Consider the following 21543-nt stretch of genomic DNA (forward strand, 5'->3'; position numbering starts at 1 on the left):
ATGACTTTTCATGGGTCACTAAAATAGCTATTTGTAATTTGTTATACCTACCCCCCCCCCGCCCCCCTCCCCCCCTTGAAGCCTAACTGACAGTTATTCAAGTAGGTGTGCTTCAAAAAGCTGTGACACACCACAGAGAGAACAGGGTTTGCCATCCTGGCTGATCCTTTCATGACAAAGGCATACTTCAAGTGGTAAAGCAGCACAGCTATGTAGCAAATGACAGCTATGTGCATTTGACTTTGCATTGTATATATGAAGGCATTTGATGAAAACCACGTCAATAAAAAGAAACTAAATTTGCTTCTGCACTCAAAAAATACACATTGAAGCATTATGTTTGGGATTTTTATCAGTGTTTCCTTTCCCTTTAGAAGTTTGTTTGTTTATTTATTTATTTATTTAGTTAGTTAGTTTTAGGAAGATACAACTAGGTGCCATTCTATTGTTATAATGTGCAAAGTAATTTCAAATGATTAATACCTTGACACTGTAATCTTGTTAACAAATCATTTTTATCATCTAAAATCAGCTTTTAATTAAAAGAATACTTCATATTTGTTTTGTGGTACTGAACTACCCTGATTATTTTAAAATTATGTGTGATGTTGGCCCATACTAAATATACAGCATATATATTGGGCTTTATTGTCTGTCTGAAAAGTGAGTTTCAATTATTAAGCATTAGTAAGTGTTTAGGAATGTCCTGCTATGTGTAGGTCTGAAACTAATTTTGCCAGGAATGATCTCTATCTTTTTGAAACCTACATTTTAGAAGGAAAAGACTACCATCTTCTTTCAAAACTACTGTGTTTGCCCAAAGTTAGTGTTTTCCTATTCCTAACAAGAGGTTGATAGGTTACAGAGCTCAACTGCACCCTGTATCAAGCTCCAATAAGACATCCATATACGAGTATATTATGTATTTTCAAATTGAAAGCATCTGGTTGGTGCGCTATATGGGCTCTGACTCCCTAATACATACGGTTACTTTGATGGTTTGTATTTAACTCAGGAGGCTAACAGTCACCTACAGACACGCTCCCTCAAGAACACATGCATGCAACATGCAGCTGCAATGGAAATGGAAGTACACCTGTGCGCATCACCACTGGCTGCTGCAAGCTGTTTGAGCTCCTGTAACACTGATGAGGGGATGTCTCTGTGCCTTCATCACCGAGCTATTAAAGGCAAGCTTTTTTTTCTTTTCTTTCTATTGTAATCCCAACAAAACACCTAAAGTAGCCTCAATAACAATGAAGTTAGACATTCAGTACATTGGAATATTTTATTTTCACTTTACATGCGGTGTTAAAAACCCAAAGAACGTATTATTTACACATCCACAATACAAGTTTACAAGATATCTATACATGTTAAAGTACTCTATAGTATAGAGCAGCTTCATTTAAGGGTTACTTTTTTATGCCGTACCATTAAAAAAGATACAATCTGCGTTTACCTTTGCACAAATGGATAAAGCATCTTTTATTATTAAATTAACAGAATAAAGACTAGGTTGAATGTTAGAAATTTCAACATAAATACTGAGAGAACTCACATTACCATCTACAAGGCAGCACAATGTTACAGGAGGTTATCAGGGTTCACATACATTTATATTTTGATTTCACACAAGTCTGTATTAATTAATATTTGTAAAGTGAATTCAGATCAGTTTTTGTCTTTTGACAACCAAGTACTTTTTTATGTTATTAATCTGTAGTGTTTTAGTTGCAAGACAGAATTGTTTAGGAAGAGAGATCATTGATTTTTGGATCCAGAGGTCTAAGGAAATAAATGTCCCTTACAGCCTTACAAGAAAAAATGACTACTTCTGTCCTTTATTCTTTGTTCTGTAACAGAGATCCAGTTTTCAGTGACTAACCTTTTCTCCCCTTAGAACACAAAACATAAATCTCCACCATCTCTGAAACCCACTGCAGTTATTTGTCCTGCTAATTCATGATTATTCCTCTGCCATGGTTATTGCTATATTTATGTTCAATAAACAATGTGGTAGTGTGTAGTTTGCAAGCTAAAATAGCTATCTGTGTTGAACATCAGCTGCAAGTGGATACTGTAAAACCTACTAAATAGCTTACACAACTTTAGCAGGTGTTCCATTACCCTAGAAACCTCATTTGATTTCACATTATAACTGTTTGATCCTTCAGAGAGCTGGAGTGGAATGTTTATCATGGCAAGGTGATTTAATGCTGCTGTCTTCTTGGATTGTAGGCTGCCTTTAGTTACTGTTAATTATCCTTGCTTTTTATCTTTTTTGGGACGGGAGCAGGGAGGGGGTGTGTGTGTGCTGTTGAGAGGTTTTACAACTGGCACTCAGGAGATATGTGCTATAGTGAGAACACTTCACAGGGTTTTTTTTGTTTTGTTTTGTTTTGTTTTTGTTTGTTTTGTTTTGTTTTAGTACTTTTATCATTTGCATGAATAAGGCACAAAATGCACAGATTCAGGTAAACTCACACATAATATTTACAGAATATTGTCATTACCTGCATGACTTTGGGAAAAAAAAAATAACCTTACTTTACACAACAAAAACAAATTGATTGCACTACTGTTGATTTTTCACAGACTGCTTCTGCCAGGCCAATTAATGTTTCCTCTTTTCTACAGACAAGAGTCTATCAGACTGTAGGGCATTATTAAATGCAACAAAAATGTAACCTTCTCTAGTTACATAGGCCTTTGCCAAATGAATTGTTGATTATTAGCTGCCCTCAATGAGACATACAGGGCTCAAGTTCACAGTGGCCAGGTATTGGATGGAGGCACTGTGAAAACATAGTAAAACTCCCCCATTCCAGCCCAAAAGACTAGATTTGAAATGTACAGCTCTGAATCAATAGCAGCATAACAGAGTTATGAAGAATTAAAGGTATCTGCTCTCTTTCACTGGGTGACTAGTTCATCAAGGAGTGTTATCCAGAAGGCTGGCAGCAATGTGTAGTACTTCCATAGCTGTCGCCAAACTGAACTTAGCTGTCGGCTGCAGAAGGCAGAGTCATCTGTCTGTTCAGTCATGCTCAATGTAAACAATTCCATAGCATAAAAGATGCAATGGGAACCTAAGTACATCCTAGTGTGTACAGTACACACACACATCCACGCACACACACACAGCTTTATCTGTGGCACGAACAAAATGCCACGCACAAGAGAAAAAAAAAATATATGCTACAGTTGGGCCAGAGACTGAATTCCAGCAAATTGATTATTAACCCAGATATTCATTGAGACATTACCATTTTCTGACATTTGTGCAAGAGGCAAGGTGAATGCATACATATTAAAATGTTCACATTTAATGGGAAGGACCACGCTTAATGGCAGTCTAAAATGGAACCCATTTTTCAAGTATTTGTTTACAGATTTTTTTTCCCAAGAACATTTTAAGCTATTTAGAACAGTAAAGTAGCCCCCACCCCATTGTGCTACATGTCTCCTTAGCTCCAAACAAAAGAAATGTAATGACCAGCACTTTCCTTTGTTTTTGTTTGGTTGCACTCAGCAAGTACACAAAGTCTTGCTATAGCTACATGTGGCAAGACACAGATGTTGCTGAAGTAAAGACAGTTTCTTTGGCCACTTTGTTCTCTGTAATTACAAGCAAGTCTCTGTCTTACGTGTCTACCACAACATCATCTCACAACCTGTACAGGTCAATATCACACTCATTTTTAGGACAGATGTCCTAGTAACTGTATTTGTTCAGTGGTCTGACTGACGTTGTCTGAGGAACAAATGAGGGTTTTGGTGGCACATCAGGTTTTAAGGAGGGTGTCCTCTTTATTCCCGTACGAGGAAGGGTGCCGTTGCTCGTGTAACTGCTTTGCCGGGACAATGAAGGCTGGAGGTGAACGCTGACAGGTGTCCCTTGAATGTAGTCCATCTTTGTGCCTGCTGTGGGAGTCACATACCCCCCCCGATTAATACTGGGCTGTCTGGATAACAAAACACCATTTGGTGAGTTTAAGTTTTTAGGAAGGGCAGATATTGAATGCCTTTGTGAAGAATTTTTGTGATAACCTCTCTGCCTTTCCAAAGAGGTCATTGGTACTGCAGGTGTGGTGGGAACATCCACCCGTTTTGTGGGGCTGTTTCGTGGAAGAGTTGATGGAGGAGAGTACAAAGATGCCTCCCTGTTGGGAACTTTAGGTGGTATCTCAGACATATTTCCCATTGGATCCAGCATTAAAGTCTGGTGGGCCACTTGGATATCTCCCATAATTGCTTTGGAATTACTAGTAGTTTCATTTAAGTGTTTCAGGAAATCATTCAGGGTGTTCCTGGAATCAACAGATCTCCTGTGGTCTCTTTTGCTGGATGGTTTTGTAAGTGGATGATCAATATGTTGCATCTTTTTGTCTGCCTTGTGCGCGTTAGAATTTGAGAAAGATGTATTGTAATCATGAGTAGCGTTGGGAAGAACAATAGCACTAGGGATATGTCCATGACTTAGAGGAGAGTGGGGTGGAGGACTGGAAGGAAAAAACTGCGGGCTTTTTAGTGGGGTTTCCTTTCGTGAAGCACTGAGATTACTATGTGCTTTCTCCGACTGACTTTTCATGGCCTGCAGAGTCTTTTGTTGAAGAACTGGTGTAGATTCAGGAGTTGGAAGTGCAGCTAATTCTGGAGGCTGGCCCCTGTGGTCCATCATCATGGACTTCGTATCCCCATTTGGTGGCAATTCCTTTCTGCTAGTTAACAGGTTTGTGTAGAGTTTGGGTGAATCAATGTTTTGTTGATATTCCTTGACGGGACTATCGAACAACCCATTCAGTTTAGCAAAGCTCCCACTGGAGTCAGTACAGGACTGCGCAGATTCTGCATCTTTGTGTATTTTTCTGGATTTTCGTACGAACACATCCCGATAACAGTAAACGGCCACTCCCGCAATAAAGGCTCCCAGGACAAAAGCAGCAAAGACACAAGTGATTAGGACATTCATGTGTACCATTTGGTTGGACTCTCCTGATTGCACTTCCCACCTCACACCTGCAAAAGACATGCAGTGTATCATAAATTTACATGTACTTCATACTGGTCCATTTCAGAAGATGTTAGTCTGCCTCAGGGAAGGACAGCAGTGTCTATTAAGTGTTTTCAAGTGCTCTGTGCCTACTGTTAGTGTAAATCTGCAATCCACAGCACTGGTGAATGCAAATAATTTTATAAATAAAAAGGACGGAGTTAGCATTGATCAGCCTAAACAAAGACTGTCCATTTTCTTTGATAATGAAGAATACTTGTCAGAGCTTCACTCCTCATATTACATTTGGCTGTACACTGTATGCTATTGGTTTAGCCTGTCCCCAAATTTCCTTTAAGGCTCACAAATAGGGGCCTGTATGCTATTAACATTAATGATTTCTGCTAGAAAATTGAGGTTAGAAGGTGCTACTGGGCCAGACAGCAATTAATAACTCAAGGATGAAGCTCCCTCTCAATTTTCTGCCCAACTCATAAATCAGTATCAAAAGAGAGACAGGATTATGCAAATATTGTGTAGAACTGTATAATGTACATACTGCATTGTTTAAACCACGTCAAGACAATCTGATGCAAAACTTGTAAACTAATATATCTACAGCTTGCTAGCCTTGGAGTAGCATACTTTGCATTATGTAAGCATACAATTTTCAAAGTTCAAGATTACAGCATTCTATTAAAGCACTAATTTTTCTTTTCTGCTTGTAGTCAATAATGAACTTATATAATACTTGCATACCATTGAAAAAACACTCCTTGCAAGGTTAAGTTATTACATAATGTTAAAATTTAGAAAACTTTTTGTTAAGACAAAGTTGAATACTGGATTTGTTTGTGATTCATGTATTAACCAGCTCCCTTTGTTTCTTGAGACTTTTAAAGCAACCACAGACATCTTGCAGCTAAGACAATGTTAGTTTTTAATGAAAGTAATTCTGTTAACTATCCCAAGGGATGTTAAAATGAAAGAGCAAGAGTGAAGGAACAGATTCATTTTTGTTAGAGGCAAGGCCTTTGAACATCGTTAATGTTCAGGGTTATAGGTTTTAATGGCACTGTGCAGAAGAAGAAAGAACATAAATAAAGTTCACTAATAGCTATGACACAAAATATGATTCAGAACCAAGAGCAAATGATAACAAAAAACTTAAAGCAAAATGGAAAATAACTGCAACAAATTAAAATGACAAATGCACTGCCATAATGGCTGATAGGAAACCTGATATGTTTTTGTGAATGGTAATAAAATAGAAATGTTTTTTTTGGCTGGTGAGATTTTTCAGTAAATACAGAATTGTGCAAACATGTCTGTCAGCCAGCTATTCTGTGTACTGATGAAGACTTAAGTTTTGTTTATGGGGCTGGAAGCTTCTTGAGCCGTCGGTTGACTGCAATAGTCCTGCTGAATTGAAATCTTTGTTGCTGTAAGAGCCTAATCAAAGGTTCACTTAGCTGAAAGAATGACTACAGAAAAGATGAATTACATGCCATACATGTTTCTTTCTGTGTTCAGATTAAAATCTATCTCTGTGCCTCCATGTACTGAGACCTTTTTTAAAACCAACCCTCATATCCAGAGAATAAAAATTCAGCACATCCTTACTCAGATCTGACCACATTCTTCACAAACGTGCCGCAGGCAGCAGTTTGGGATATGCCCCACTTCAAGCTCCGTGTCATGGAGCTGTGTTTTGCTTTGTTCCTGCCCCTGCCCGCTGCAAAACCAAAATAACAAAAAAAACCTGCCATTAAGCTCTTGTAAGCAACCATTCATGAGGACTAATAGTCTTATCCAAACTAGACTCATTTGAAAACAACCACCAGAGGTGCAGATAAGTCCTGAATTTAATTTTTTTAATGCATCCAGAACTCCCACTGATTTTAATGGGAGCTTTGGAGCACCCCAGGAATAAAAGGCTGAGCTTATTATCTGTGTTTCCCATTATAAGCTCTAAGCAGCACTTATGAACGCTGGTTAAATAGGTACGAGAATCATGATTGCACTGTCTGCATATTCACAGGAAATGGGTGTAAAATATAGCCCAACAATCACTGCTGTTACACTTAAACCTTAGAAAATGCTGAGACTATCAGGTTTCCATTCAGCTGCAATGTATTCCCTGGTAAGGCCTTACCCTTTGGGACACCTGATAATGGATCAGAATAATCAGAAGTGTTTGGGTCATCTTGAACTACAAATTTCCGAGAGCCAGTCACTTTAGGTTTCCAGGAACCAATCACTTTAGGTGATATAACTGGGATACTTGCCATTGTGGTAATGGAAGCTGAGGAGAACTCCATGTCTGTGGTGGCAAACAGATTTTTATTAATGTGTATTACAGTCGTCAGGCTTTCCTCGCTGTTTCATGGCATATCTAAGCTATCGCTGGAGACAGTATTTAATGGGAGTTACTTGACAGCAAAATGTGACCCACTACACTTTGTAGAACTACAGAGGACTGATTGAAATCAATTGGTTCAATACTTTTAAGTATGACAAAAACAAAAAACAAAAAACAAAACCACACACATTAAAGCATCAACAGCTACTAGCCAAAAAGCCAGAGAAGTCAAACATGAAAGCAGTGCAAAAGTTGATATAAACAACTGGTAGAGATGAAAAGCACAACTTGCACTACTTAATTGCTATATTGTTCACTGAAGACAACATATTCCATTACCTTCTAAACATCTTCCAAAAATATAATTTTACTTAGAAAGACACATGCTTACTATAGGTTACTCCTGAGAAACCAGATCAGCTCCATTAGTGCTATTACAGGATACCAGGAACTGTTGAATGAGCCATTTCTTGAGGGGACGATGAAAGGAATGTTCTTAACCTCTATTTTGTAATGGTTCCTAAGGAACAATATCGTATAGATTCTAGCTCCTCTGTCATACACTTACTGAGCAGAATCACTAAAGCCAATGTGGAAATGCATGAGCAGGAAACATATCAAATTGGGTTTACAATCCAAAATCTACTTTGCACACAAGTATTTTGTGTTCACTGTCCCATTAGGTTTAGGCGTGTATGTCTGTGATGTGAGATTTGACTGAGAAATGTACTCCAAAAGCATGCTCATTCAGGTCTTGAAAACCAGGTTCAATTGTACCTGTTCTAAAATATCACTTTGAAAATTCAATTGATAACCAGTAACTGAGGCAAGGTAGCATTTCCATATAACAGTTTTGCTTTGCTTTCCTAAGCAAGTATCTAACTTACATTATGGTTAATATATCTGTAAATATTTGTCTCAGATATTACTTCTTGTCAAGTTACAGAAGTATAAATATAATCAGAAACCAAACCAAAACAACAACAACAACAAAAAAAAACCATGTTGTTGCACTTTTGCAAATTAAACATAGAAATAGATTCTTCTCAGATTTGTCAGTCAAACATGCCCTCAGTTTGAAACAAGAGACCAAGTTCCAGGAGGAACACTGGAAAATATGGCTCAGTCTTGCTCCTGTTGAAGTCAACACAGGTTCTCCTTTTGAGTTCAACAGAGGAGCATTGGGTCCTGCCTCCTGGAACACCAAGGGCTGACAATGAAAACACTGTTAGAAAAAATCACTGAAGGTGAAAAGGATGTGAAAGTCTCTCTGACAGCAATACATAAAGCTTCCTAGGCTACCTTTGTTTACACAAGTCCTCATTCAGCTACACAGTTTGTGATATTTTTTTCCATTAGCACAAACTACTTATAACATTTTAAAAATAGAGAAATACACATTTTCTGAAATGCGTATTTGTACAAAAAGCTTGCTGGGAAAGAAGGAAAGACAAAGGGAGCAGTAAGGAGGAAGATGATGAAATTCTGCAATTCATCTACTAGAGATGACCAATAGGGGCATTCACAAATGCATGGCTGGGGATACAGAGTAAAGCTTAGTGGACTTTCGTGCAAGTGAAGATGTCATCTATATTAATCAGGCTCTTTAATAAAAGATGTCTCAATAAATAATGAGCTGTTAACATGCGACTACACAGGGTGAAGTACTGAGTGAGAAGAGTCTGACTATCTTTACCATCAGTGGGAACATGAGTAAAAGCACAAAAATGAAGGATTGCCAACTGTGCAAAAGGAAAAAAGGGCTGAAAATGCTGAACTGAAGGAAAGTAAAGGTCATTAATTCAAAAAAATTAAAAAAACTAACCAGATGTTGGGTCGCCAAATATTTTGTAATCTGGTGTAGCTGTAGTAGGCAAAATTTCTAAAAGAATTAAAGGAACAAGTAATCAGTAAAAAGTAACAAAAAGAAAGCAAAAGATCTCAAACCTGAGCGACGGAAAATGAAAACTAAAATATTACTGGTTATAAAAAATAAATTCTTCAATACTTTGCTGTAGACCCCAAGTAGTTGTAAACTGGTGAAGGAGAAGAAAGACAAAACTCTGCCACCCAGGACCAAAAAGTTCATCTTTGTGAACATTCACAGTAACAACAGGTGATGTGTTCATCGTGTTACTGGAAAGTTCATCATAAATTTAACATCTTTAGTGAAGCGTGGCCACAGACTACTGCTGAGATATTATAAATGAAAAGCAATGACTATGCCTTACCATGGCAGTCCCCAAGCTGCGCTGTGTTGCCATATTCTATATCTTGTACATATCCTCCAGTGCTGTGGTTGTATGAAACAAATAAAGAGAACCTGCAATTAACAGTATTAATAGGGAAAAAAATAGTGATTTTTTTTTCCTGGAAGCAATAAATGAAAACATTCAGTCACCACAGAGAGGCAAAACCTAGTGTATGGCCAAAAAAAAAAGGTTTTATCAAACACACAATTTGTTTATAACCAGGCTTTAACATTGTATATACAATGCCAGTCAGTAGAAAAGATCATGTTCTTCATAGTGACCCTGTCACATCTATACTGGGTGTGCTCTTGGGTTTGGATAGAACTGTGCAACTATACTAAGCTGAAGTTTGGGCTAGCCTGCTACAAAGGCCTCTTTTTAAGATACAGCTGCTAATGCACTATATATTACAGACTAGATCTGTGCATAAAGCCTTTGATATGTATATACATCACCCTAGTTTCAGTGTGGAGGCAAAACCTTTCTTTTTCCCTACTCTGAAACCTGTGCTTTTGTATTTGCAATTGACTGTGCCCTGGCTGTGAGCAGGGCTGGGAGGGGACAGCGTGTACTGTCCTGTCTGAGCTGCTCAGGTTTACAGGCAGCAATTTGTTGCTATCCTGCTTCCTACAGCTCTTCCTGCAGGTCTGTTTGTCATCACACACACATGTAAAACCCCCACCGAAAGGAAGTCTTCACTTAGAGTTTGCAGAATTCAAACTTTCAGACTTCAGCATTCTGTTCTCTCATACATATAGTACATTCAAAAAACAGCTCTAAAAAATAGACATTTATTAATAGAGCGCAAGGGAACAGGCACAGGATACAAGCTTGTATAGTCTACAAAATACGTAGTAGAGATGCTGGATTAATTTGAGAAGGAGTACTTACGGCATGCCTGGTGTCACTCTTCCACATGCCTCATGGTCTAACCAGCCACAGTATGGGTCCCGTGAAGCAATACATGCCCTTGCAAGAGAAAAAAAACCCAAAACATACATTTTTTAAAATTTCCTTCCCCAGAGATGTTGGCACCCTTCCTTTAAGGGAGAATTCAGGAACGGGGCCGTACTTTTTACATGACCCGTGACGCTCACACCGACTCAGAGGAATTCTAATGACGCAGCTGGAGAATGCCACAAACAGAGCATGGTGGTCTCTATCTAGCTGAAGGGAGATGACTCTTCTGTCTTCCTCACTCTCAGCATTACACCTGTTAAGAAAAATAATGGGAAGCCATTATTTTACAACTGTAGTACTTTGGGCAGAGCTTATGCTGAAAACATTTTATTTATTTATTGTTTGTTTGGATACTGAAAAAGGAATTCCTTATATAAATATAACATACTAGTCTTTTCTGAGTGGCTTGTAAGCAAACATGATTTGATAAGCTGGGTTATCAATACTGACTTCTGACTCTTATTTACAGCTACATGACTATTTTAAAAATACAAATTCATTTTATTTTTTCTCCCAGATGACATAAATATCTCAACAGAGCAGAACAGGAGTCCTGTACTGGGCACCTGTAGAGTCTAATTGTACTGCTTCCATTTCCAAATTCTTTTTTTCCAGAATAAACACATTTAAAATGATTAGATGTAGTTTATTTATTATTGGTCACTGTTGAGAAACCCTCAATATAAGCTCTCAGTGTTGCTTTTTAACAGCAGATTGTTCTGATGTTTGATATTCAGGAAGATGTGTATCTATTTGTGGAAGAATTAGACTGTATCACTGACGTCACTAGAGTGGAATTAGGTTGTTCACTCGACCCAAGCAAAATGGCAAGTAACCAAATATTTTCAGGTTATTCAACATGAGAAACACTGTGAAATGACAAATAAATGATGATGTTGGTAATAATGAATTAGTTTTGGTTCACCATCATTTTTATTTAGCTAGGTACCAAGGACTAGATGAAAAGCTACATATTTTAGGTGTTCTGGTAATACTTACTTTGCATGATTATATGCTTCAATCTCTTCCAGTAATACACTGTCATTCAAAGAGAAAGGCCTGGTCTTTGCCAAGATTTTAAGTACTACTCCTGCTTCAGAGCCAACAAATATGACTGTGTAGTTCTGGTATGGTCCAGCAGCGTGGTCTACAGCAATTGCTGTCAATCTGTATCTATCAAGACCAAAAGGCATGTCATTAACTAACAGTGTGTTTCCTTGTTTTCCTTCCCACATGCTTTAACTCTGAATTATGTCATACCTGACACGTGTTTTGGTAAACCAAGGCTCCTCAACAATTGAGGGAACAGCTGAATCCATCAAAGGATGAGATTTAATAAAGGACAATGTTTCGTCTGGGAAATCAATGGAGGTTTTGTAAGCTTCTGCTAGGCCATGTTTTGCACAGCAGCCAGGTCTGAAAGGAAGACAACATTGTTTTTTCCCTCTTGATATTTTAGTTAATGAGAGAAGGCAGCCTGTTAATGAGCATCCTTATGGTTAAAGTGTAAAGCTTTGCTTTGATTTTTACCGAACAAGTCACCCAAGAGTGCAGCTGATTTTAACGTAGGCCTTTCAAGGACAGTATTACAGTATCATAAGTAAAAACTTTTTACCTTGGCTTTGGTACTTTGTCTTCAGGTACAGCTGTCCAAACAGAGTCAGGAGTCTTTTGTTCTTTAAATCTCCCTTTGAAGACCTTCTCAATGTCATCCATACTGAAAGCACAGACTGCTGAACCAGGGATGCTGTAAAATAAGAAAAATAGTTGCAAGAAATCAGACTACAATGGCACCAATCTCAGTGTAAGAGAGAAGCAAAAAACTACCTTTGATAGAAGGTTGCTCATCTCTCACCTGTTAAGCTGTGTAGTGAATACACCGACAACCGTAGGGACTCCATTGATTTCTATTATGTCTGTGATAGACTGTAGAACATCAAAGTAGAAGAATGAATCTCCAGGAACTGAGCAGTTGAGGCGAGCTTTCAGAAAGGATGTCCAATGTTTTTCCAGGACTCTCTGAGAACCCCCCATGTCATTTTTGCAAATGCGTGCCACACGGGAATACACAGCCTGTGAAGGACAAAAAAAGAAAAAGGAAAAAGGAAGAAGGCTTGAGAGATGCAAGGGCGAGAGTTCTTGTTTCTGAGATATTAATAAAGAACACTGAAGATCAGAAAGGCAGTTGTCATTCATCCATGCAGAAAGAAAGAAAGCAAACAATGTTTAGCTGCTAGTGCACAGGCATTTTAATGTATCACCAAGCAAATGCAACTCTGCCAGCTTGTCCCTACCCTTCTTGCCTTCAAAATCATATTGTTAGTGAGATTTAAAGACTCTAATTAACCATGTGTAAAGGAGTTAATAATTTATTATAGAATATCATTCCATGGTGAAGCATGAGTATTATACTCTGTACTGGTATGACTGAATTATTCAATACCCAGGGACATTAGAGAAACTTCTTTGAAACTCTTCTTTTGTGTTGTTTTCTTTTGTTCCTTTAATAAGCATGAAAAAAAACAACACTCAGATTTTCCATTACTTGCCACAACAGTTAAGGCAACAGTGAAACAGAAAGATACCTGTAGAGAGCTCTCCTAACTGCATGGCAGAAGGAATACAAACAACTTTTTGGTTGAAGAACGCCCTGTTCTATTTTTCCTTTTTTTTCCTCCCTGTAAATTATAAAATTGGGATAACTACATAAATTTTGTACTAGTCCCTTCTTCTTGTAGTAAACTGTGCTTGTTACTGTTGCTGTTTTAGGATGATCTAACTCTGCAAAGACTTGTAGCTAGCAATAGCTTGCTGTAAGGATACTCACCTTGCCTAAATTATTGTGCTCTACAGCAATTTCTCGAAAGAAGAAATAAACGTAGTTCCCGTATTCTATGGCATGGAGGAAGTGTGGCTCTGTAATAAAGAGCAAGGAGAAAGTTACTTCAAAAAATTGTTCAATTGGCATACAACACTGACTACACTGTGTGATTTGGCAGCTTTTCTCCCACAGGAGAAGCTTCTTCTCTATACCAGCTAACAAGAGGTCTAGTCTTCCAGACACTTGAGGATGTCTAAATATGGGTGCACTGGAGCTTAAATGGACTTTAAGGCCTTAATGTTGGCTAATGGACTATAAAAAAAAAAAAGCCTCAAAGGAATTGCATTTCAGCATGGTTATTTTGTGACTGCAGATTCATTCATTGATGTATTTACCAAAAAAAAAATGCTTTATTGATACTGCTTTCTTATTGTGATCATACTATGTTGAAAGCCGCACGTATGGTGACAGTAAGACATGCTGGCTGTGAATTACCTGACTCTCTGTGCCACTGAAATTATATTCACCATTCATATGGGAAAACACTCCCCCAAATTACCTTTTATCCATTTGGAATCATACTTTATTGTTCTTAAGGCAGATCCATCCCCCATGCTGCGATAAATAACAGCATCACTTGCCAGGAAATCTGCTACAGTTGCTGAGTACAATTTTCCATCTAAAACGGAAGTTGAAAATGTGGTATTAAGAAGCCTTTAATGATCTACAGAACTCTGACTAGGCTGTATTTGTCCCCATTTTTTTTACTGCCATTCTTCCACAAATTGCTGTAACCTATTTATTAACAGGTCAGCTTCTAATCCTTTGGAGGTCCTTTAAAAAATTTAAGAGTAGAGGCACCTTGACACCTTTAGTTTTCCTGTGCTTGCTTTAAAAGCGCTCTGGCTGCTCTGGTGTCATTAATCATTTAGACTCATTACAAGCAAAGTTCTTACCAGCAAAGAGGGCGACATTGGTTTGTCTGGCATCAAATGGGCATCTTGCCAAACCACTAATTTCCTCCCCATCATACTCCAATGTATTCAGCTAGAGAAGAAAAACAAATGGGTGGTAGTGTCATTTCTATTTTGTATACTGGCACAAAAGCATAACATTGTCTTTCCACAAAACTTAATTTAGCAAATTGGCTTCTGTCTGGTTTTATTTCACCTTGAAACACTCTCCAGTCACACTGGCTATATTTCCTACAGCATAATTAGTGCAAGCAAAACCAGTAACAGATTAATGACATATTCAATATCCTTACCCGATAGTATCTGCACATAGGATTAAATGCATTTGTTCCACAGACAAATACCATCTCATCGTTTCTTGGAACAAAGACTTTAATGAAGTTATGGCATTCATCCTGAAAAGAGAGTTAAGATGTATCAATCACATATTTCACATATACAATTCACATTAGCAGGTGACAGTGCATGTGATAAACTTACTTTATGTTTGCCTTTCATTGCACAGTTCTCTCTGTCCTGCTGCCTTGACCTCCATGTTAATTTCTATTCAAATCAAACCAGAAAAATGTTCATTTTCTTTCCACAAAAAAAAAAAAAGCCAACAACAAAACAAACAAACAAACAAAATACCTCCAAGCCTCCCTTGCCAATTCCTCTATCTACTCACCCTGCTTGGAGTAACTTCTGATTTTGGAACTTCATTCAAGTTTACAGTGTAAACTTGATCCCTGTTTGCAAAGAGTAAAAAGATACAAGTCACTTCATTAATTAACTGGACTTAGTTTTGTTGAGCTAAATCTATTTTTAGAGTGTTTTGTTAGACAAAAAGTTCCTAAGAAATGCTTATTTTCTGCATTATGGGAGAAGTTTGTGCATGGGCAAATAGGGTAATGTTGACTTTATCGGTGTGGACCTTAGATTGCACCTATAGTATCCAGTTGCCCCATCTTTCCATTATGTTGAAGACTAATCCAGACTGTAAATAATCAGGTGTTTTACACTCACTTCCTATGTCCCTGATGCATCAGTCCAAGTTTAAAATAATCAGGGGAGAATTTTATAAGAGCAATAACATAAAGGAGGGAAACGAGTATTTGATCATTGGTTTTAGCATAACTACAGTAACTGCAGCCTTCAAATCCAATTTTCATGCACTGGCCATAGATATGGTATGTTTCTCTGGGAAGTCCTCCCCCAGTTTTAATTTTTATCATATTCTGCAGATTTTTTAAAAATGAATTTTACACATTAATGCAAAACCAGAAGAGAAAAGAATTTTAATCTAATAAACTGACTGAAGGAAAATTACCTGCCAGCGATATAAAGTGTGTCTCGAATTTTCAACATCAGTTGGAAGTCCAGTCGGTGCTGAGATTCATTGCCTGAAGGGCGTCCTCTAAATACTGGATATTGCCTTGAATCTGCAAGTAAAAATGGGCTACACCATCACTCAGGATTATAGAGCGAAAGAATCAATATATGGCATTGATTAGCTGTATATACTAGGTGTAGAAGGGTTTAAACTAAATTCGTTGAGTAATGTCTTGAATATAAATGAAAAAAAGATGGATAATGTCAGCAAATGTTCTTTTTCCTGAAGTTATTGCTGTATTTCTGATTGCTTTTTTAAGAAAATGATTAAGTGTTCCATTAAAGATACAAAGCCAGTAAACACATTTCAATTTGAAAGGAAACAGATTTTTTTTTTTGTAACTTCCCAAGGAAAAAAAAAAAAGCATTAGGACTTTTTCCCTAGTGGCTAGGGATTACTTACAGTGGTAGTCAACAATGTTAATAGGGTCCTCATCTTCAGGGAAGCTGACAGCTCGGCATTGGGACAGACTCATTAGCATAACAGAGGCACAAAGCAGAGGAAGCCTCATGGCTGGTGAAAGCTGAGCACTACCTTTGTGGCAACACTGTTTAACTACCTGGAAAACAGGAACATACCAGTGAGATTTCAGCAGCACAGGGCAATAACGTGACTTCCTACCGCAGAAGGTGCATTTCCTTTGTGTTTCAGCACTGGCACCAGTGGACTTAATCGATGCTTCTGAAAGGCCCCTAAATGTAGAGTGATGGAAAACTGCTGTGTGACATATCCCTGCTCAAACCTGCTCTGAAACATATGGATGTTTGCTAATTTTTAGCTGGATTCACAGGCATTTCTGAAAAAGCTGATGATTGTCAGCCCATTTAATTCATGGGAATAACAAACAGAGCATGCAGGCTGCTGACCTGGCAAGAAAAATTCTCAAACTTCGGATTAGAATTTTAATTAAACTACAATCTCTTCCCATCCCCTCTATCACCGAATGTCATCCAATAAAACCCTTTCCCCATAAAGTACTTAAATCTTATCCACAGAAAGTCATGACACACACAATCTGTCTGAACATCCATTCCATGTTTTAAAATTACTGCTTGTTTCTAGGCTGTGCCATCATACCACTAAGCCTAACAGGCTCATTGCCAAAGACGTTATGTATACGACCAGGCAATTGATGCTCTGCCTTGAGCACTGGCTTACACACATGCGGAGTGAACGTAAAAATGCTGCCTCTGTGGTGCACAAGGGTTTGTCGCATGGTTTGCAAGTGTGGCAAAGAAATACAGATCATGGTGCTGAACTGAGCTCCTAACAACCAGCTTTCCCCCTAATTCTATTTGTTATGATAAAAAGCTAGCAACTCAGCAGCAGCTCTCATGGGGTTTTTGGTTGTTTTTCTTTTTATTTTGTTATATATGTGCTATAGATTATATAGCACATACTATGATAGCAACACAGCCTTATACAATGAAGCTGTTTAGAGGGATAAGGAAACATCATGTCTCCAATTAAACTGCATGGATATTTTAGCAAGCAGAATTCAACTACTCAAGTTGCAATTTGGATACGATGCAAGAAAACATCTCGAAGTGAAATGCAATCTTTAATGACCACAAGTGGTCTGAGCAGGGGTTAGATTTCTCATTACAATCCTGGCACATGTGGTACTATTCCCTACTCCAACCTTTTGGAGACATTCATTCAACCCTGATTCACAGGTCAGAGCTTTGAGTCATCCGTCCAATGCTTTACAGTTGCTGAAATCAGTTATTAAACCTTTGTCTAAACAGAATAAAATAAGCCTTTAAATTTTAACGTTTCAAGAATTGTTGCGAGATGTACATGTTGCCAGCACAATGTGCCAGGCCTGATCCAGCAAAGCACATAAGTATTAATCATTTAATAATTTGAAAAGCAATTAAAAAAAAAAAACAAACAACACTTCATAACAACACTTGACCTTTTAGTACTGCTTACTTGGGTTGAGAAAACTGTATTTGTTAATTGATACTACAGCTGGCTAGGGGCAGGGCTCCTTCCATCCACAAAGCTGCTGAGCTCTGTGAGTTCAGATTGTGAGGAGACTAACTGAAATGCAGATAATATTTGGTGATGGGAGTGGAGCTGTGGATGTTTTCTGAATGCCTGTCCATTACGGACTGACCTGAAAAGAAGCATTTTCCACCGTTAATGATATTTCTGTATCTCAGTCCACCCATCCAGAACGGATGGGCTGTGCTTTTAGTCAAGACTGATGAGTGCAGTGGTTAATAAACACTAATGATTCCTGGCACTTTCCCTCTGCTCTTCCTTGTCCTGACATGGCCTCTTCAGCTGAAGCCATCTTGCATTAAATTACTAATGAGCAAACTTAAAACAAACTGGGATTAATAAAGTTAGTTCAAATTAGTTCTCTCTTGTGAAAGCACTATTAGAGCAAAGTCCTGCAGCACAGTGGCTCCCAGATACAATATATATCAATTATATATATTTAATTTATATATAAATTAAATTTAATATAAATTTTATATAATTTATATATCAATTATATATATATATATAAAAATTATATATAATTATATATATTAAGAAAATCAGTCTCCAAATATCTGGAGATATCCTTCACTGCTGGTCCAGTGAAGGAAGAGAAAGGGAAGGCATATAAACAGTACGTTGTGTTAGTGGACAGTAACATCTACAAGGTGCTTAGTAAAAGCCCTCCCTGTAGCCTCATTTCCTTAGAGAATGAACGAATACAAACTGCAAAGGAGCAAGATGTCCTCCCAGCCATGTAGGCTTTAGTTAGCGTAGAAGATGAGGCCACGAATGGCCCACACATCATGATGCAAAGAGACCTATCCTGGCTGCAAAATGCACACAGCCTGTAGTTGTACAAGTTCTGCCAGTATGGGTGTATCTTAGGAAGAGTGTTTTTTGTTGGTTTTTTTTTTTTTTCCTCTTTCCTTCCCATATCTCATCTAGGAAGAATTCAATGGGGCAATGAATTTGAAACTTAAATGTAACTTCCCTTACAAAAGCAAATACTGACTTCTGGACTCAGAAGGCTGCAGAGAACAAAAGGGCAATTTGTCTGTGTATGGGCCACAACAACAGTGACCTAAAAAAACAACTTGTCACAAAAACAAAAAGGAAACTACCAAAATGCCAGGTAAAGGAAGAGGGTATCATTTCTCTCAGATTCAACTTTCCTGATGATATACACCCAAACTCTACTCCCTAGAAAACAAGGCAAAGTTTTGTAAATGTAAAGCCACAGGAGGTGTGAGACTGCATCCTGAGCAGGAACAAACATTTATGTCTTCCTCAAGAACCCCCCCAAGCTCTAAATATTTGTCCTGAATATTTGCTCTGAGAACACATAAGAGGTGGGAATACTTATGTTCAGCAATTCTGTTAGCTAAACCTTTCACAAGTCTTTCAAAAACAAAACACCTACATCTGCTTGAATCACAGATGTTTGTCATGGCAAGAGAAACACACAGGGAGATGGACTGCATCAGCAAACCATACCTAGTTAGGTAAAAAGTACAGCTTTCCTTATTTTGCTTGTAAAAATATTACAAGCAAATGAACAGTAGTCCTGATTTCTAACTACATACAAAAAAGAAAAGGCACCTGCTTTAAGAGGGCATTCAAATGCAGCCTTTAGCTGCAGGGCACAAACTTGAGATCAGAACCACTGAAAAGAGAATAAACCTAAAGAACAGCAAGTTGTTCTTCAAGAACAATAAACCTGTTCCCTGGATAATCAGAAAAATGGGCTCCATCTAGCCCTTGGAACAGGGGTTTATGACAGCCAGGTGTATGCTTCTGGTACACACAGATATGCTGGTGTGAAAGACATAATTTTTGCTTCATTCAAGCCTATTCTAGAAGCCACTACTGTGGACTACAAATAACAATGCTGAAGTATCTGTTTGGACCAGAATACCTGATTACGAAATACTGGCAATGTCTACCCTCAAGAAAATGTAGAAAACAATCATACTCTGGGTCTGATAATTTTTCCCCAGCCAGGATTCAGACCAGTCTTTAATAAACTAATTAAATTTATTTAATTAATTAAATAAATTGCATTCCTAGCATTTCTGTTAGGAATCAATTCATGGCAAGTGCAATCTTTTGGAAATTACCATATCGCTATCCCTGTTTTGCAGCTGGGTAATAGAGGCACAGACAAAGGCTGAATTTGTGACCAAGGCCAAATTTGTGACCAAGGCCAACAACCAAGGAAACCTTTAAAGCACCTGAGCTGCTCTGGGTTGCGTTACTCTCCTGGCAGCATAGGCAAGCTGGCCAGTGCCACCAAGGCAGAAAAGCAAGGAACAGATCAGAGACGTGGGCATTTGCTCCACACCGTAACTAGCTGTGCCTACAAATACAGAGAAATAGAGGTATAAACGTTAGCTGTTGGCACAAATCCACATCAGTAAAGTGGCACTCTGAGTGAAACAGGCCTTGGGGTGAGCACGACTGGTCAGGAGGAAGGCAGGCAGTTGTTGCAGATATAAACGGGCTCTTGGTGTCTGGCACCTTTCAATCTCAGATACGAAGCCCATCCTTCAACTCCTGACTGGGGGAATCCAGAGAAGGAGGATATCATTCCTGCTAAAATATGAGCCCTCCTTCAAACAATCACACTTGAAGGGGAATAGGCCACTGTTTCTTGCCCATTAATCTACTCCAGCCTTTGACAATGCACTGGTGACACTCCATCAATCATCTTCGCGTGCGCTGCCACGGAAAAGAAGAGGGGGAAGGGAAAGGGCATTCAGCCAACTGGAGAGAAGCAACACATAAAATAACTTTGACCCAGACTGATGCAATATCTTCTGTTATCTCAAAAGAAATTATAAGTCTCCTTAACACAGTAAATGTTTCTCAAAATGCTAAACGGGAGTGCGGAGTGGCAAATCCAGGCAGAAGTTTGGGATAGGTCATAATGAAAAATACATCCCAAAAATTAGTTCACTTTTGGAGAATTTGTTGAGGCGAAGGAGAGTAGGTTGCAATAAAAAAGCTGAAAACCAGGTACTTAACTCAAAAAGGCTTAACTGACTGCACCATCTTCCTTTCGCAGCAGGCCTAAACCAGGCTGTGAGGCGAGATCAGGAATCTCCTGGGTACGTGGAACTATGTTCTAACCATGGTGAGGGTCAAGCAGAACTGATTGGTAATATGCTGAGTTTAGTCAATTTACATGATGTGTTTTCACACAATCCCAAGTGGCTTTGACTAAGCAGGAAATCCCCCTCACCCTGTGGTCCCTACCATGTGCAAATGGCTCCCTCAAGGCAGATGCCCTAACTAGTGCATTTGAGATGGTACCTTCTGAAATTTTGAGCATGAAACCCTTCTAACAATAAGCCAGAAAGAAATGAAAGAAAAGTCCTTCGTGCTACCTTTTCACAGATGCTCGGAAAGTTTCTCATTGCAGTGCTGTAAAGCTTTTTAACCCGAAGACTGCTGAAACAACAAAGGTCTGTTGGACTGGCTAGAGCAAGTCACAGACAACCTCACTTGCAACCAAACAGCCAAATAAAGTTATGCTGGTCTCAGAATGGGAATTTACTTGTGTTTATCACCTCTCTCCCAATTTTTTATTTTTTATTTTTTTTGTATGTAAAGGACTAGTTGGGTTAAAAAAGGTTAAAATGTTATTTAGCCTCAGTGATTATTTTTTCAAGTAGAGATCACCTTTAGTCCACTAACTGCAGGCTGAAAAACACTAGTTGAGAAGGGTGAGCTTCAAATTCTGGGCCTCATGAAGTTCACAGCAGCACTGGCACGGGCTTGGCCCTGGGGGACTCAGGCTTTGCGCATGCAT

General features: G+C 38.5%; 1 protein-coding gene across 21 annotated transcripts in view; it reads right to left on the bottom strand.

Moving 5' to 3' along the window:
* Nucleotides 1-1274: 1274 nt before the first annotated feature.
* Nucleotides 1275-21543, bottom strand: part of SEMA6D (semaphorin 6D) — a 245777-nt gene continuing 225508 nt past the window's right edge. For 14 of the 21 annotated variants that reach the window (XM_084531975.1, XM_084531974.1, XM_084531972.1 and 11 more), the window contains 18 exons: nucleotides 16140-16296; nucleotides 15675-15786; nucleotides 15033-15093; nucleotides 14846-14908; nucleotides 14659-14760; nucleotides 14348-14438; nucleotides 13951-14070; nucleotides 13398-13486; nucleotides 12426-12643; nucleotides 12186-12317; nucleotides 11831-11986; nucleotides 11570-11743; nucleotides 10683-10823; nucleotides 10502-10579; nucleotides 9590-9681; nucleotides 9184-9240; nucleotides 7152-7319; nucleotides 1275-5022 (listed from right to left, as the gene is read on the bottom strand). In XM_084531975.1, coding sequence (XP_084388101.1) covers nucleotides 3719-5022; nucleotides 7152-7319; nucleotides 9184-9240; nucleotides 9590-9681; nucleotides 10502-10579; nucleotides 10683-10823; nucleotides 11570-11743; nucleotides 11831-11986; nucleotides 12186-12317; nucleotides 12426-12643; nucleotides 13398-13486; nucleotides 13951-14070; nucleotides 14348-14438; nucleotides 14659-14760; nucleotides 14846-14908; nucleotides 15033-15093; nucleotides 15675-15786; nucleotides 16140-16248 — 3267 coding nt within the window. In that variant the 5' untranslated portion in view covers nucleotides 16249-16296 and the 3' untranslated portion in view covers nucleotides 1275-3718. The remainder of the gene's footprint in view (nucleotides 5023-7151; nucleotides 7320-9183; nucleotides 9241-9589; nucleotides 9682-10501; nucleotides 10580-10682; nucleotides 10824-11569; nucleotides 11744-11830; nucleotides 11987-12185; nucleotides 12318-12425; nucleotides 12644-13397; nucleotides 13487-13950; nucleotides 14071-14347; nucleotides 14439-14658; nucleotides 14761-14845; nucleotides 14909-15032; nucleotides 15094-15674; nucleotides 15787-16139; nucleotides 16297-21543) is intronic. The other 7 variants (XM_084531980.1, XM_084531984.1, XM_084531979.1 and 4 more) reach the window with 7 other exon arrangements.

The sequence above is a fragment of the Aythya ferina genome (assembly GCF_964211825.1).
Source record: "Aythya ferina genome assembly, chromosome: 11".
Lineage (NCBI taxonomy): Eukaryota > Metazoa > Chordata > Aves > Anseriformes > Anatidae > Aythya > Aythya ferina.